General features: G+C 33.2%; 1 protein-coding gene across 3 annotated transcripts in view; it reads right to left on the bottom strand.

The window, feature by feature from the left end:
* Positions 1 to 17,816, bottom strand: part of NME7 (NME/NM23 family member 7) — a 169,141-nt gene that overhangs the window by 67,899 nt on the left and 83,426 nt on the right. For all 3 annotated transcript variants that reach the window (XM_076000367.1, XM_012783896.3, XM_012783897.3), the window contains 3 exons: positions 11,822 to 11,886; positions 8,944 to 9,012; positions 2,861 to 2,962 (listed from right to left, as the gene is read on the bottom strand). In XM_076000367.1, the coding sequence (XP_075856482.1) occupies positions 2,861 to 2,962; positions 8,944 to 9,012; positions 11,822 to 11,886 (236 nt within the window). The remainder of the gene's footprint in view (positions 1 to 2,860; positions 2,963 to 8,943; positions 9,013 to 11,821; positions 11,887 to 17,816) is intronic.

Genomic DNA, 17,816 nt, shown 5'->3' on the forward strand with positions numbered 1-17,816 from the left:
CCAAATTTTAAAATTCCTGTGATGTGACTTCTACAATGCTCTGAGGGCTCATAAAAAACTAAAATGAAAAAAAAAAAAAACCCACAGTGGAATAATTCCAACCATGCTTAATGAGGCGAGACACAGGGCTCTGAAAGAGTTTGTAAATTGAGCCATCTTGAGGTTATAAGCTACTAAAGGAAAGATAACTTATTCTAGGCCTCTTTATTATGACCCAGCCACAGGGCCTAGCAGTGAGCTTTGCACATACTATTTACTTGTAAATATTCATTAAATAAATACCTACAAAAAAAGGCAATCAACATTTTTTTTTCTTTTCAGAATTCTTCCTTCAATGATCACTTATCTGCACACTCCTCCCCAATGACCTCATCCTCTGTAGTTCTCTGCCCCATACTTTAGCTCCATCAATAATAAAGAGCTTGCTGCAGCCCCAAAGTCATGCTGTTTAGGCATCCCTAACTTTAACCATATCATTTCCCACCTTCCTCACGAAGCTAAGTTCTACTCATTCCCCACAATTTAGCTCAAATGTCATGCTCTTTAAGATGTCTTCCCTGACCCTTGCCACCTATCTTAGTCTGTTTTCTGTTGCTATAAACTGAACATCTGAGGCTCGGTAATTTATAAAGAAAATAAATTTCTTTCTTAACAGTTCTAGAGGCTGTGAAGTCCAGGACTGGCATTTGGTGAGGGCCTTCTTACTGTGTCATTATGATGAAGGGTGTCACAAAGCAAGAAGGCTAGAGTGTGCCTATCCTGCGCAGGTCTTTCTTCCCCTTCTTAGAAAGCCACCAGTACCACCCTGGGGACCACCCCTCCCTCCCCGATGACCTTATTTAATACTAATTATTTCCCAAAGGCTCCACCTTCAAATATCATCAACATACAAATTGGAGGATTAAGTTTCCAACACATGAAATTTTAGAGAACACTTCAAACCATAGCATCACCCATCCCCAGCCAAAGTGCTATAATTCTGGGCTTCCACAGTACCTGCAAATACCTAAAACAATGCAACTGCCATAGTACATGAAAATTAGCCACTTATAGTTGTCCATTTATACACTGTAAGCTCTTTGAGGCTTCAATCTGTATATTCACAGATACTTGCACAGGCTCAATGAGAATTTACTAAATTTATTAAACAAATGAGAGAACAAACATCTCATTCCTTTTTTGTTTTAATTTTTATCTCTTTAATTTACCCCTGTTTGGCCAGCTGATCACTCACAATTTTAATTATCTTTATATTAAAAAAAAATTCTCTTGGCCATCACACTAAAATCAGAAATTTAAAATGTCAAAAATGGCAAAAACTGAGTTCAACCTACTCACTAGCCAGAAAGTATCCCTGCATAAATTCCCATGTGATTAATATTCAATAAAGACTCAGCATCACCACCACTTTCTCCCAATGTCCTCTACAACACGGTCACATTGTAATCATCACTCTTTCACAGCCACATGTATTATTTACATCTATTCTTCTTTCTCCCTGAATTATATAAGGGAGGTCCTGCTGACTTTCGCTATTGATGTCACCCGGGGTGCTCCTTTCTATTTCTAGAGCCTCTCTGCCTTTAATCTCTTCCAATTTGGTTTGCTCTAGTTGCATTAAAGAAATAATTCTGTATGGTCAAAATTAAGCTGCATGTAGGGAATTCCTATTTCCTACTATGTAAGATTCAAATTATAAAGAATCTACAATTCTTTGCCTGGTTTTTAAGGCTATCCATCTCACACTCATATGGTAAACATTCTGTTTACCATAATAAATTTGCAAATTCCTTCATTGTTGTCTTTGTACACCTTAGAGTTTTTCCCATTCTCCTTGTTTCCTGATTCATCTTTCAAATCCTTGTTTGCATTTCTCTTTCTGAGCTTTCTTAATTATCTTCAGGCCATATTTATTGCTCCTTTACTATACTATCCTTCAACATCTGGATTTTACCTGAAATAACAATATTTTGGTTCTTATTTGTACATTGCTCTGTAAGTATTCTAAAAAATCTTTATGTGTGTACTCTTAGATCATTGACAACAGGTGTATTGTTCTCCTCTACTGGGCATTATCTAGCAGCAATTTCACACAAGATAATTTCTTAATAGGTGCTGATGACTTAGTGTCTTGCATCTAAGTGTACCCAATAAATGCTCTGAATTAAATTATTAAAAATTGAATTGGCTACTCATTTTCAATAAACTATTTTCAATTGATAGTGAAATAAAGGAATTGGTGAATTTAGAGTTAGTGTTTAAAATCAGTAACAGTTCCCATAATCCTACTCAGCTTCTAGCATTTGCATGGAGCTTTATTATATGTATTCTAATGCTGCTTCTACGTTTCAATGCCCCCACCTCTACTCTCTCTCACAAACACACACACCACCAAATATCCACCACCAAATATCCACCACCAAATATCCACCACCAAATATCCACAGGAAGAAACCCCAAAGCAAATTGAAAGGTATACTAGAGAATATCAAGTTTTGTATAAGTCTCACTGCTCATATTTATTTATGTATTGGTATGATGCCACCATATTAGTATTCTTCACATTTAGACCTTTATTTATAGAGCTTCCCTATGTCAAAAGATAACACTTTAGATAATTAGCAAGAAGAAATAACAAAAGAAAATGCCATAGTAAATGTTTCTGCCATTCTATATTGTCATTAGATTAATACAATTTTTAATTGAAATATTACATAATAATGTAAATACTATTTTGAATAAAAAGGTGTATATTATATTCACTATTACATTTTAAAAACTAACTAAACATTTCAAACCTATTAAAATATTTAGTTAATGGATAACACAAACTAGATTAATATTTTAAACAATAACTTACAGGATCAGCAGGTCCACAGAATTCTCGAAATGTCTTTGTAGCATTATTCTGTTGAATCTCTAGTGCTACACAAGGGCCGGAATACATTTCTGTCACCATATCCTATGATACAGAAAAGAAACAAAAGAATTTAATAAGCTTTTACCCCTTCTATTTTAATTATGTAACTATCCCACTAATCTTGGTAAAGTCATCTTTAACTTCTTTCCTACCTGTATCCCACACACCAAGTAGTTCCCAAATTCCCAAATTTTGTCCATTTTCCCTGCAAAAATATTTTTTACATATGTTCCCTCATCTCCATTGCTACCAGTAATCCTACCACCATTTTTAATGTAATGCTTTACCACCTGACTTTCATTATCTGAAATTATTTTCTAACACATCTTCTTCTCAAAGGCCTTCTCTTTGAACACAGTGTTCTCAAATTAACATTCTTAAAAATATAAATTTCAAAGTTTTCCTCCTGAAGAACATTTTCAAATCATAATGTGTTCTAGCAACAAGGAATAACAGGAATAGGATTTATTCTCCCACATTAAACATCTAGAAACTAGACAAAACACATGAAACAGCAGTTTTCATATACTGATGATAGGCAGCGCAGGACTATAACCCCTGAGAGTAGGAAAACAAATGAGGTGAGTTGTATAATTGTTCCATCTTACTGCCTGGAGACAGTTTCCAGACCATAGACCAGGTATAGGAAACACAACAGAGCTCAACAATTTCAATGAGTTGAAGAGACAAAGACTGAAGTTCAAGGAGGCCAAAGTAGCTAGAATTTCAGGGCAGAATACTGGAGAGACCAGGCGAGCTGTACAGAGTGTAAGCTACAGAATCTGCAGAGAAGTTCACATGAGTCTTTGGCTAAGAGTCTGTGGGAAGTATAAAGGAAACTACCTGAGGCTACGGGAAGAATCAGCAGAAAGCAGTAGATCAAACTCCCAGACAGCACAAGGCTGCGGAGAGATTGTGCCTCTACCAGCCAGAGCGGAAAGTCCTCATAAGACACATGGAACATCAGGTGGAGCCTAGAGAAGGGTATTGTTCCATAGTAGTTGGCCTAAATTAGCCTTAGATCATGAGACGCTCTGTACTCATACTACAAAGCTTAAAACCGTGCCTCAAAAAAGTCAAACTGATCTAGTTAAGTGCCAGAATAAAGTCAAACATTCTTTAAAGGAATACAACAAAATCTACCATGTAACACTATCAATTTCTCACTATCCAGCATCCAACAAAAGAATTACCAGGCATGTAAAGAAATAGAAAAATATAAACCATCACCAGAAGAAAACTCAATATAAATTGACATAAACCCAGTAATGACAGAAACGATGTAATTAACATAAGAATGTTAAAAGAACTATTATGAATAAGCTTCACATGTACAAATTATAGAAGGAAATAGGAACATGTTAAGGAGAAAATCAAACATATTTTAAAAAGATCCAAATGGAACTTCTAGAGATGAGATCAAGACATCTAAATTGAAAAATACACTGGATGCGGTGAACAGGTTAAGACATTGTGGAAGAATAATGAACTTGAAGATATGCAATAGAAATTATTCCAAAATAAGCATAGAGAAAAAAAACAAGGAATAAAAATATAAAAAATACCTAGGACATTGTAGGACAATGTCAAGTTGTCTATTATATACATATACATATATATATATATATATATATACATATATATATAATTAGAGTCCCAGAAGAGAAGGTGATGAACAGAAACATATTTTAAGAAATAATTGCTAACAGCTTTCCAACTTTATTGAAACCAACAAACCTAGAGATCCAACAAAAGCCAAGGAGAATAAATGTAAATAAAAGTACAATAGGGTGCAGGTGAAACATAATCAAATAAGTGAAAAACAAAACACAAATCCTCGTAAACAGTCCAAACAATAAAATGGCACATTACATAGCAGCAGAACAAAAATAAAGATGACAATGATGTAAACAAACAAAAACCTGTCAATCGAGAATTCTATATCCAGATGAAAAAATATTTTTTCAAAAATGAAGAGAAAATAAATACTTTTTCAGAAAAACAAGAGCTGAGAGAATTCACGTTCAGTAGCTTTATACCATAAGAAATCTTAAAGGATGTTCTTTAGGCAGAAGGAAAAAAATACCAGACAAAAATATGGATCAAAACAAAACAACAATAAACATGGGTAAGTATAAAATACACTTTTTATTTTTTAGTTGCTTTGAAAGAATTTATTGCTTAAAGCAAAAATATTAACAATTTACTGTAGGGTTTATAACATACATAGAAGTAAAACGTATGAGACCACCACCACATAGGATAGAAGGGAAAGAGATGATTTTTAAGATTCTTAACTCTACATATGAAGTGGTATAATTTTTAAAAAATTGATCAAAAATAGTGTCTCTACATATAGAAAAAATTAGCTGGGCATGGTGGTACATGCCTCTAGTCTCAGCTACTTGGGAGGCTGAGGAAGGAGGATTGCTTGAGCCCAGGAGATTGAGGTTGCTGTGAGCTAGGCTGACGCTAAGGCACTCACTCTAGCCTGGGCAACAAAGTGAGACTCTGTCTCAAAAAAAAAAAAAAAAAAAAAAAATGGAAATAAAAAATCATGTTGAACAAAGAACTTCATCAAAAGCAGAACATGCCCCTTAAAAAAATTGACTTAAGTCACCCTCGTTTTCAGTAAGTAGTAATTTTTTAAACAAAAAAGAACCTGTTTGTTTCCTTTAAGCGCTTTGACATCTGCCCTTAGGTAGCTGTGTGTGGGATCATTTGATTTAATGTCTATCCTCACCAGAACATAAGTTCCATGATGTCATAGTATGCTTTTTTGTTCATCACTGACTGTCTGGCCTTATAGTAGATACTCAATATACATGTGGTGAATAAATGAATCATGGTAACACTATGAGATAGGAATTAACATCTTTTTTATGACTGCAAATGTTGAAATATAGCTATAAATGATCAAAATGAAATCTACTACCAAAAATTATAGCAGATTAAATAATAAAAATAACATCAGCTAATATTTACTAAGTACTCTTAATATGTGAGACTATTTTACATGATTTATTTAATTCTACAACAATTTCATAAGGTAGCATTATTCTTATTTTATACATGGGTTAATCAAGGCCTTGTGTAAATAAATTGTCTATGGTCACACAACTGGAGGATTCAGGATTTGAACCTAGCATCCAACTCCATGGCAAAAAACAAAAAAGGGAAGTGATTTTAGGAAGCTGTGTGCTAGTTGCAATTAGTTTGGGGAGATATTATAAGTATATAGTTTGTAGGAATATAGGAAAACCTAAAAGGTTAGAGTAACAAAAAAAATCTGGTATAATAATGTATCATTATTGTTTCACCCTATATACTCTACGCCTAAGTAGTTCTTTTCATACCCCTGTACCAACACATCTTAAATTTAAAACCACTAATGTGACTTTCAAGAACTTTAAAAACATCAGAGATTATATACCCTTCCTAAGACTATTACTTTGGAAAAATATTACTGGATAAAAAAATTCTAATTTAAGTTTGGGGAAAGTTTTCAAATAGTTTCCTTAGTTTAAATAAAATTTTATATCATATAAACACAGTAAATTCTCATAAAGACATCTGGATATTGGTATGTGCTGATTGATATATTCCAGTTCATTCTCTCATTAACAGACCACTACAAACCAATAATGATTTGATATATTTGTTTTAAGCTAAATAAGCTGTTTTAAGCTGAATATATAATCATAAATATTACTAAAAATTACTCACAAACTAATAATTTCTCTGAAATAAGGTAGTTTTTTCTTCACCAATAGTCCATATTTTCTTTACTTGAGGTAGGCATTTTTATTATTATTACAAGATTTAAATAGTAAGCATATTAAATATCTTACTGAGAAGATTACATAGAAGAAAGGAATATAAATCCCAATTAAAAGAAATGATACACCCACCCAGCTACATTCTTATCTTGACTTTCAGAATCCAAAGATCAAAAAATACTAAGAGTAAATGTCTATTACATAAGTAGAAAATACACATATGGTATTTGAAAGCACAATATAGCAGACATTAAAAGTCAGAGATGGGTTTTTTAAAAAAAGTATTTTTCCAAAGGGACATATGGGCCACCTCAAATATATATATAAAACATTAGTGCTCTCAACTGCTATTTGTTACCAAATTCAATACTTCATGATATTATATGAGAATATAAATGAGGATCAAGGCTGCTGTGGGATATGCTTCCATCCGTGTCTTTATCTTATATATAAAGTATAATATGATATAAATTAAAGAATGTAGTTGCCTTTATATTTTTTAAAAGTCAAACTGAACAAATAAAAGAAGGAGAATGCAAAAGATTTAAAAGATGAATAAACAGTTGTCACTGGTTGAATAAATAATTTTAAGATAAGAATACATTTTAAGATCTCTTCCATTTAAGAAAAGTATGGCCATAACTCTAAAATGAAGGATCTGATAAGATTAAACTTTGATAAGCTACAACAAAAGGGAGGGAAAAAAACCCTGCTCTGGTCTTTCTAAAGAAGGGTAGAATACAATCAGTATACCAGACCCAAAATAAAATATTTCATAATTGGCTTTTATTATATAGGGCTAAATAAGTGAAAGGCTCTTGGACTAGCACATTTTTCTGTTTTTAAGATAGGCTTAAAGGAAAGGGCATAGAAAAGTGAAAAGAAAATCTAGTCTCATTGTCATGAATAGTGAACCTTATGCCATAGTTTTGAAAAGCCAAAACTCTCTAAAAAAACACCTTGGGTGACAGGCAGTGTACCAGCATAAATGTTTCTAAAATAATTTGATGAAGAGGAGGGAAGGGAAACTAACTTTTAATAAGTATCTACTGTGTGCTATATTAAGGAACAAGATTTGGCTCATTTGAATATAGTCATTTGTTTTCAAGAACACATTTCATTGACCTTTGTATAAATCCCTTCAAGTCATTATTTCATCATTATCAGTCACACTTTCAGTTTATTATATTTGCATTTGCATCATTAAGGTAGATATTAAGTACTACTTGATGCTATATTGTATCAAGAGATGGGGTTTTGCTATGTTGCTCAGGCTAGTCTTGTACTCCTGGTCTTAAGCAATCCTCCCGCCTTATACTCCCAAAATACTAGGGTTACAGGCGTGAGCCATAGCACCTGGCCAAGAACTATTTACTATTAACTAAAGCATTTTGGACAGTCTTCTACTCTGAGTAAACTATAACTATTAGAAAATGTCAAAATGTGTCAATATCCCAGAAAAGTTTGTCTTGCTGTCAATGCCTTTTTTCTTTTGTTTTTCTCCTACATATTTAGGTTTAATAAATGAAACAATATATTTTCCACTGGCTCTAGGGATATGAATGCCCCAGTCACTGGATATGATCACCTAGCAGCTAGCAGAAAGAATACCTTAAGGAATACTTTCATGATTACATATTATACTGAGATCCTCAAGATCTGAGATACACAAATAGTTTTCAGTACTGTCAAAGGAAAAAATGACAACAAATTTAGCTTAAAGATCTCAATTTGCTTTATTCATGATTCTAGAATCAGGCAACACTTCATTCCACAAAATAGAATAAATTATTACAATGAGTTGAGCAGAAGGGCTTGGTTTTATAGACAGAAAAGTATTAAATAAAGGAAAAACAAAGAACAAAAAGTGGATTGGTCATTTCAAAGTTACCTTCCTTGTAAGGCTGGAATAGAAAACAGAACAATAGAAAAATAACTAATTGTTTAACATCAGGTTACTTCCGGTTACTTTTTGTTTTAAGGATTAAAGGCAGAGGGAAACTTCATTATTATGCCCATTGAAATTGGCCTATTTAGGAAATTTGGCTATTATCTCTCTCTGGATTTCTCAGCAGAAAGTCAGGGAACAACTTAGTTTCAGTTTGGTGGCATGGAACTTTAACACCAGTGATTCCATTTTGATTTTTAGTCTGTTCTATTGGGGCCTAGTATTGCTTAGTCTAAAACAACGGTTTATTATAATTTTTATTTAACAAATATTTTTACATTTGCTTTGATACTTACATTATACTCAGACACCACTCCTTTATAAACTTCATAGAACTCTTCAACATTAACCCGATCCATATTGAACTATATTAAAAAATAAAGCAAAACAAAACCATAAGCCAACCAACAAAAGACAAATAAGTCAGTCACACTTAGCACTCAACATTTATGATTTCTTGGATATATTTTCTTTACTTTAAAATGTAAACCTAGGATAAGTTACTTTTTGAAGAAAAGATGTTATTAAAGACTAGCTCATCAATAATAATACTGGATAACATTTATTTATTGAGTACTTAATGTGTCAGCATTGTTCTAAGTTTCATACATGCATCATCTCATTTAATACTCACAACAACCCTACTGCAGGGGTGGTATTAATAGCTCCAATTTGGCTCACGCCTGTAATACTAGCACTCTGGGAGGCCGAGGCCGGAGGATTGCTCAAGGTCAGGAGTTTGAAACCAGCCTGAGGAAGAGCGAGACCCCATCTCTACTAAAAACAGAAAGAAATTAATTGGGCAACTAAAAATATATAGAAAAAATTAGCCAGGCATGGTGGCACATGCCTGTAGTCCCAGATACTCAGGAGGCTGAGGCAGCAGGATTGCTTGAGCTCAGGAGTTTGAGGTTGCTGTGAGCTAGGCTGACACCATGGTACTCACTCTAGCCTGGGCAACAAAGTGAGACTCTGTCTCAAAAAAATAACTCCAATTTATAGCTCAGGCTACTAATACCATGAGGGGTTATATAACTAAGAGGGGTTATATAACCTTCCCAAACTGGTGTTCTATTCAAAGCAGTCTGATCCTATTGATCATGCTCTGAATTACTACACTACACCTCTCTCTGAATAAAACCTCATTCCTGATAACAAAAAAAGACTTACATGCAATGTTAATTGCACTATCACAGATTTAGTGGCACAAGAAAGAAATATCACTAAAGAAAAGTACTTCAGATTTTGTAAAGGAGGCAGAGAAAAACACCATTTTCCTCCCAAGCACTCAGAAAAATCCCTAGTCTGTCTGGTTCATAACAAAGTACTTACACAAGTCATCTGGAAGTCCTAATACTCTTCATAAATAATTGTAAAGGTATGCTTACAAAATAAGTTTAGAAAGACTCATTCTTATCAATGCTGGGTTTAAATTTAGTTAGGAACAAAATTTCATTATGTTCTAGGGTCTTAAAAACTAAGACCTTAATTTTTTTAAAAAAATAGCCTCAGAATTTATAATTTTATTTTTAACCCTACTTTGCTTCTTTATTGTTACCATGACTGAAGATCGCTGAAAAATTTCTGCCTATACAGACAATAATTCAAGTTGGGAGGATTTGTCTTCATAGGCAACACTACTACTATAGGGAAGGAATTCTGTTTGATTTCAGTGTTTTTTTTTATCTTACATTCACACAGCTTTGTTATTACTGCAACAAAATATTAGCAGATATAATTTATTAAATACTTAGTAATTGAGCTCAAAACAGTTATTTCCATTTAATCTGCAAAATAATCCATTTAAATAAATAATAATGTTCTCATTGCCCAGATGAGACAACTGTGAATAAGAATGTTTGACGTTTGACCAAGGTCACAAGCTTAGAAAGCAGCTGACCCCAACTGAGAATAAGATCTTTATGACTCTAAAAGTTGACCGTCCTTGCCACTCCACTACCATGCCCCATTCCCCATAGGTTCAATTTACCCCAATTTTTTTTTATTACTATTTTTTTCACTGAGTACCAACTATAGCCAATCATTGTGCTAGGTTATAAGCCCAGAGTTAGGTCAATGTTCAAAACTAAAATTTCCACAGTTATTATTTTTGAAGTAGGCTTAGGTACCATTCTATAATCTCATTAAAACATTACTAAGCTAATACTTTTAGAAAGTTTTAACTAATAATTTCTTTATAATCATAGATAAGGTTCTTCAAATATCGATTTTCTCATCAGTCTACAAGTTGTGCTTGATGACTTTGCAAGCTAGTTGATATTTCTAACTTTTTATTTTGTTTGTTTAGGCTTATTGGCACAAAATAGGCAGAACTCCAACTTACGACCTGACTCCTGATTTTAAGTGATCCTAACACTTTATAGAGATCAAAAGCAGTTTCTTTTCAGAAAAAAAGAAAAGGATATAAATAATATTGGTAAGAAAATTGTCAGCTTCAAAATGAGTATTTTGATATTTCACTATCAAAAAGGCAGAAACTTGATGGGCTTCAACCAAATGTTGTAAAAACCAAATTGTTTATCTGAATTCATATAATAATTGGTACCCAAATTATATGTCAAATGCATCAGTGAGTATAGCAAGAAGGTATGATTTCTGCCAGAGCAGATGTTTCTTCAATGAAGGATTTTCTAGGAATGTGTGAGCAGAGCAATTTTGAACAAATGTGGGCTCTGGAGGTGCAGTGGTACAAGTGCCAACAAAGGGGCTGAAGTACACTAACATCCAAGGAGGTCCTGAGGGAAAGTCTGGAAACCAACAAAAGGCACTGGTCAGGGAAGAAATCTGAACCGATTCTCTTCCTTCATTATCTACTTAGGAACCCAGAAGACAGAAAAATGACTGCTTACTCTGATTCTATTTTTTGTTTATGAGAACTAAACACATTTTGGGGGTCCTTATTTATATTGTAACTAAAATTCAATAATTGTATAAACTTACCTTATCAGCTTAAATTAAATATATCATTTGAATATTAATTTTCTCAGTAAAAGATTATATGGGTAAAACCATAAACCATGATTATAAGAAGGTTATTTAGTTCAGCAAATGTTTTATTTTTAATATGTTGAGTTCGTGATTGCACAGAGAACATTCAATGGAAAACAGTTCAAAGAATCCCCAATACACTATGGCTCACTGTAAATTACCTACCATCTGCATAGCTGAGATTACAAAACCTGCATCTCGGATAGCCATCACAATCTTTCCCAAAAGGCCTGAAAATGAAGAATAAACAGGCACAAAAATACAACATTTTAAGGCATTTTAGTTTCTTACAAATGCAAATTTTCTACATCAAAGTACTTTTCTTATATTCTATTTTAAGAAAACACATATTTTTGCAAAGAAAATCAAATCTCTAATACTGAGCATTACATTTAATCATTTGATTCCCTCAATAAGTGCTTCAAGAATATCAATAATAGTCCTGTGGATTATGCAAAAAACTTTTAAGATACTATTTTGCCTTAAGGGCCCTAAAGTTTAGTGATGTAGTGAACATAAAAGTCAAACAATTAAAAATAACATCACAAAAAAATGAAATGTCAGAGTAGTAGATACAGATGCAATTCAAAGACTTCAAAGAAGGAGAAAAATCAAATTAAAACTGAAGAGGTAGGCAGAAGCTTCAAGGGGAAATGAAGGCATGAATGGTTCTTAAAGGCTATAGACAGATGGGCTTGCATAGGTACAGCAGAGAAGCATATATCTGGGAAAGTGTCAGCATGTTCACATGACAGTAAGAAAAAATAAAATTGAACAAGAAAAGAGATTTAATTCAACTTGATGAAGGCCTCAGATGTCAACATAAGGAGTATGGTCTTTATCCCACAGATGACTGATTTTTATAACAGAGTCTATAGACTCTGGGGGTAGGGACTGATTTTGAGATTCTACTTCCTTTCCACAAAAATCTTCTAAGAGTCTTTTTTTAAATTCAACTAAAACTCTGTCTTGCTCTGTCTCTTAAATAAACACAACATATACCGGATAATCTGGATGCTCACCTAGTAACCTCAAATCACCAACCAGTATTAGTGCCTGAATGTGCAGTTTAATTTGCTATTTTACTGTGGCCAAGCAGTGCTACTATAATTGTAGCAGGTTGAGGTATGAGAAAAGATAGCAGTGGATCTATTTCTCAAATGACACATTTGTACTAAGTGAAAGCCAAATGATGTCACAGCATGCTATAGAAACAAAGGCTTCTCAGAAGTTTAAAGAAAGAAAAGTGTTGGGCTAAATGAGTGATCACAGTAGAACAGGACCATGCCTAACTCAGAGTCTGTACCATATTTATGTTAAGCTTGTTTCTGGCAAACAACATCTTTTGTCACATTAATATTATTAACTTAAATTTTATTCATTTATACTTTTGTTTGTAATGAATTTGTAAATTATTTTAGTTATATAATTGTATGTGCAAAAGCTTATATTTAGTTTTATATTTTTGGACATATTTAAGTTGCATCACTAAAAATTAAAATAATTTATGTCAACACTAAAAGTCTATGATAATAATTTTCATGCAAAGAGAAACACTGCCAAAAGAAATGGGGAGTCACTAAAAATGTGAGCAGAAGAATATAAAATAAAAGTAGTACTTTAGGAAGATTACTTATGTAATAGTGATGGGCATGCTGGTCTGAAGTAAAGAATAAGGGATAGAATGAATAGCAAAGGCTTCTGGAATCATCTAGCATGCTAAGTGAAAGAAGTTCAGCCATTATATCTTTAAGTATTTTGTCTTATTTTGAACTCTAAAACTTGGATGGCAGCAGTAGCAAAAGGAGGTAATGGTAAGACATTTCCAAATAAGAAGTAACAGGAACAAACTAGATACAGAGTGTGAAGATGAGGCCGGGTGCGGTGGCTCACGCCTGTAATCCTAGCACTCTGGGAGGCCGAGGCAGGCAGATTGCTCGAGATCAGGAGTTCGAAACCAGCCTGAGTGAGACCCCATCTCTACCAAAAATAGAAAGAAATTAATTGACTAACTAAAAATATATATACAGAAAATTAGCCAGGCATGGTGGCACATGCCTGTAGTCCCAGCTACTCGGAAGGCTGAGGCAGTAGGACTGCTTGAGCCCAGGAGATTGAGGTTGCTGTGAGCTAGGCTGATGCCACACGGCACTCACTCTAGCCTGGGCAACAAAGTGAGAGTCTGTCTCAAAAAAAAAAAAAAAAAAAAAAGGCCGGGCTTGGTGGCTCACGCCTGTAATCCTAGCACTCTGGGAGGCCGAGGCGGGCGGATTGCTCAAGGTCAGGAGTTCGAAACCAGCCTGAGTGAGACCCTGTCTCTACCATAAAAATAGAAAGAAATTAATTGGCCAACTGATATATATAATATAAAAATCAGCCGGGCATGGTGGCTCATGCCTGTAGTCCCAGCTACTCGGGAGGCTGAGGCAGGAGGATCGCTTGAGCCCAGGAGTTTGAGGTTGCCGTGAGCTAGGCTGACACCACGGCACTCATTCTAGCCTAGGCAAGAAAGCAAGACTCTGTCTCCAAAAAAAAAAAAAAAAAAAAAAAGATGAAAGAAGGGTAAAAGATGACTTCAAGATTTTGAGTCCAAGTGACTGGAAGAATGAGAGCATCTTTAAGAATAAAACAAGTAATGAAATCAAATTAATAATGGGAAAAGACAGTGAATTATTTTGGGCATAGAAACCCCAAATATGCTGTATGTAGCATATATAGAGTAGAAAACTCATCAGAATTTGGAGATATAGCATATCAATGACTGAATGAATAAAGAAACTCCCTACTCAAAATTAGTGATATGGGATTGCATTCAAATTATAGAGTTAGAAGGATATAATGAGGGATGCTGAGAAGTTAGAGCTCAAATGAGAACAGATGACACACTGTACATAGAAAACAACAATTTCAATGACTGCTGACTTCTCGTCAGAAACAATGGATGCCAATGGACAACTGAAATTTTTAATGTGCTACAAGAAAAAAAATTTCAACTTGAAATTCTATATTAGCACAAAATCCTTCAGTAATGATAGTAAAATAAAGACATTTTCAGATAGAAGAAATCTAAAGGAATTTGTAGCCAGCTAACTCATACTAAGATAAATGCTAAAGGAAGTTATTCAAACTGAGGGGAAATGAAATGGAATGGAAACAGGATCTTCAGGAAGGAATAGTGAGTATAAAGATAAATATATGGATAAAAACAAAAGACTAGTTTTTCCTCTTATTTTATTTAAAATATACATGACTGATTAAAGCAAAAATATTAACATTGTACTGTGTTGGCCTTAAAATGTCTATATTTGTAATACATGTTAGAAATATAGCATAAACCTGGGTAAAAGGTGATACATGAACCTATACCATTGAAAGATTCCTACATTTTAAGTGAAGCAGTACAATATTATTAACTCTAAGTAGACTGTGAAAATTGAGGATGTATATTTTATTCCTCAGAACAGTGATTATCTGAGAATAGTCCCCAAACTAGCAGCATCAATATCACCAGGGAACTTGTTAGAGATACAAATTTTCATGACCAACCCTAGACTCATTAAATCACAAACCCAGGGAGTGGAACCCAAAAATTATTGTTTTGACAGGACTTGCAGGTCATTCTGTCACATGCTCAAGTTTGAGAACCACATAATCTGAGTAACCACTTAAAAAGATAAAAGAAATAAAAAGAAAAGATATTTACCTAAAAGGCCAATGAATAACTTAAAATGGGATTCTAAGAAATATTCAATTAATCTAATAGAAGAAAGGAAAAGATAAAGTTCCAGATAAAAACAGAAGGGGGAATAGAAAACAAATAGAACAAATATAAAATAGTATACTTAAAACCAATCCCAATTACATTAAATGTTAGTGCACTAAAAATTCCCATTAAAAGGCAGAGATTTTGGATGGCTTAATAAAATAAGATCTAATTATATGCTGCATATTAGAAACCAACTTTAAATATAAAAACACAGGTAGGTTAAAAGAAAATGGATGGAAAAAAACAGTAAACCATGTAAACAATAAGTATAAGAAAATGGGAGTCATTATATTAGGTTCAGATAAGTTCATTATATTAAGTTCAGAATTTATGATAAAAGGATATTGCCAGAGACAAAACTCCAAAAAGGCATCTGCAGCCAATGTTTTATACAGAGAGCTGGAGGAGAATAAATATTCATGGCAAAAGGAGCATTACGCAAAGGTGCAGAGGTGAAAAATAGTATGGTTCTCTTGGAATAAAAATATTTTCATCTCACTGAATCAGAGGGTGGAGGGGAAGAGGGTAGGAAAAACGGTAGAATCAGTGGCAGGAGTCATGATAACCATACACTGAGGTTTCAATTTTATCCTGCAGGGAAGAAGTTCTCAAACTTTATTGGCTAATGGCCCTTTTAGCTCTAGGAAATTACTGAAGACTCTAAATAACTTTTATTTATATAGATATCAATATTTATTATATTATAAATTTAAAATTTTTAATATTAATTTAAATGTAACAAAATCCTTTATATGTTGTCATAAATATGTTTTGTGAGAAAAAAATGACAATTTTTTTTAATTAGGGAGAAGAGTCACATTGTTTTACATTTAAAAAAATCTCTTTAATGTCTGATTTAATGGAAGGCAGCTGGATTCTCTCATCTACTTCAGCTTTCAAACTGCTGTAATATGTTGTTTAGGTTGAGGTATTTTTAGTTTGAAAATGGTAGACTATTTGAATAGCCTTTTACAATAAGCCTTATTTACTTGACAAATGGTAGTTTCTTAAAAATTCATTGCAATGTATAATCTAAAACCCATATCAATGAACTTTTTTTTACCTTGTTACATTAAAAGCCATTGGTCTATTTTGTATGGACTTTGAATGAATCTTTGACATATACATGATTTGTAATACCACACATTGATCATTTGGCAGATACTGTTTCATTGAGTAATACAGATTTTCCAAATGCTAATTTATTTTATTACACATCAAAAAAATCACATTTGTCAATATCACCATCAATTCTATTAGAGTAGTCTTTCTATTCTCTTATACAATGTATTCAGAAGTTGTCAAACTCAAGGTGGTGAATATAGTTTTCCAAGGTTATAATTTTTATTTTCATTTGTAATTTATCTTCACTTGAATTTTATCTTTGGCAATAACGATTGTCAATTGTTTTCTTTGAAATGATAGGTTTACTCAATTTTTTTAAATATGCCTGTTATATACCCAAAAGTTAACAAAATTAATAATTTTTACTTCTTCATCAAAGATATTCTTAAATAAGAATGGCTTTTTTTACCCTGCAAGTGCATCATGTCTTTAAAAATACAATCACTACTAGTACAGTTTGGTGCCACTGACTTGATTCATTCTAAAGCAGTAGCAGTTTTACCCACCACTGCTTTTGTACCATCAGTGCAAATGTCAACAGATTTTAACAACCAAACATGCCGGGTATGGTGGCTCTGCACCTGTAATCCCAGCTACTCAGGAGGCACATGCAGTATGACTGCTGGAGTCCAGAGTTCAAGACTAGGTTGGGCAACACAGCAAGATCTGCCTCAAAAACAATTAAATTAAAAAAAAAATTTTAAGGCAAATAAGCTATTAGTATAATTATGAAAATAGTTTTGATCTCAGATTCCTAAAAGGGGTCATTTATGACAATAAAAAACTTTACATGATTACATATAAATCCATGAAATCTATGAAATCTATGAAAGCAATATTAAGCTCTATGCATTAAACAATATGAAGAGAAATCTATAACTATTATAAATCTATAATCATATTAAACTATGACCTGACTGTGGAATGTATTATTTGAACAGAATAATTCTATTCACAGATAAACCAATAAAGAAATTACAGTCCAAGTAATGTTGCCATTTTGCCAAAGACAGTCACAGACAAGCCAAATTTACTCAGTTTATATGGCATTATCATATCCATACATATTACCCAGCCTGTTAACTGTCCAAGGATATTGCTTTTTAAATATTCAGTTGGTTATGTGTGGAGATAAAATAGAAAGGCATTTAAGAAACCTGTTGTGTGTTTAACAGTTTGAAACAACAAATTGTCCATAACTGTATGTCCTTTACTGTGTTCTAGACAGAAAAATGTTCAGATATCTAAACAAATAGCAATAACTATGTA

The sequence above is a fragment of the Microcebus murinus genome, chromosome 2, assembly GCF_040939455.1.
Source record: "Microcebus murinus isolate Inina chromosome 2, M.murinus_Inina_mat1.0, whole genome shotgun sequence".
In the NCBI taxonomy this organism is placed as follows: domain Eukaryota; kingdom Metazoa; phylum Chordata; class Mammalia; order Primates; family Cheirogaleidae; genus Microcebus; species Microcebus murinus.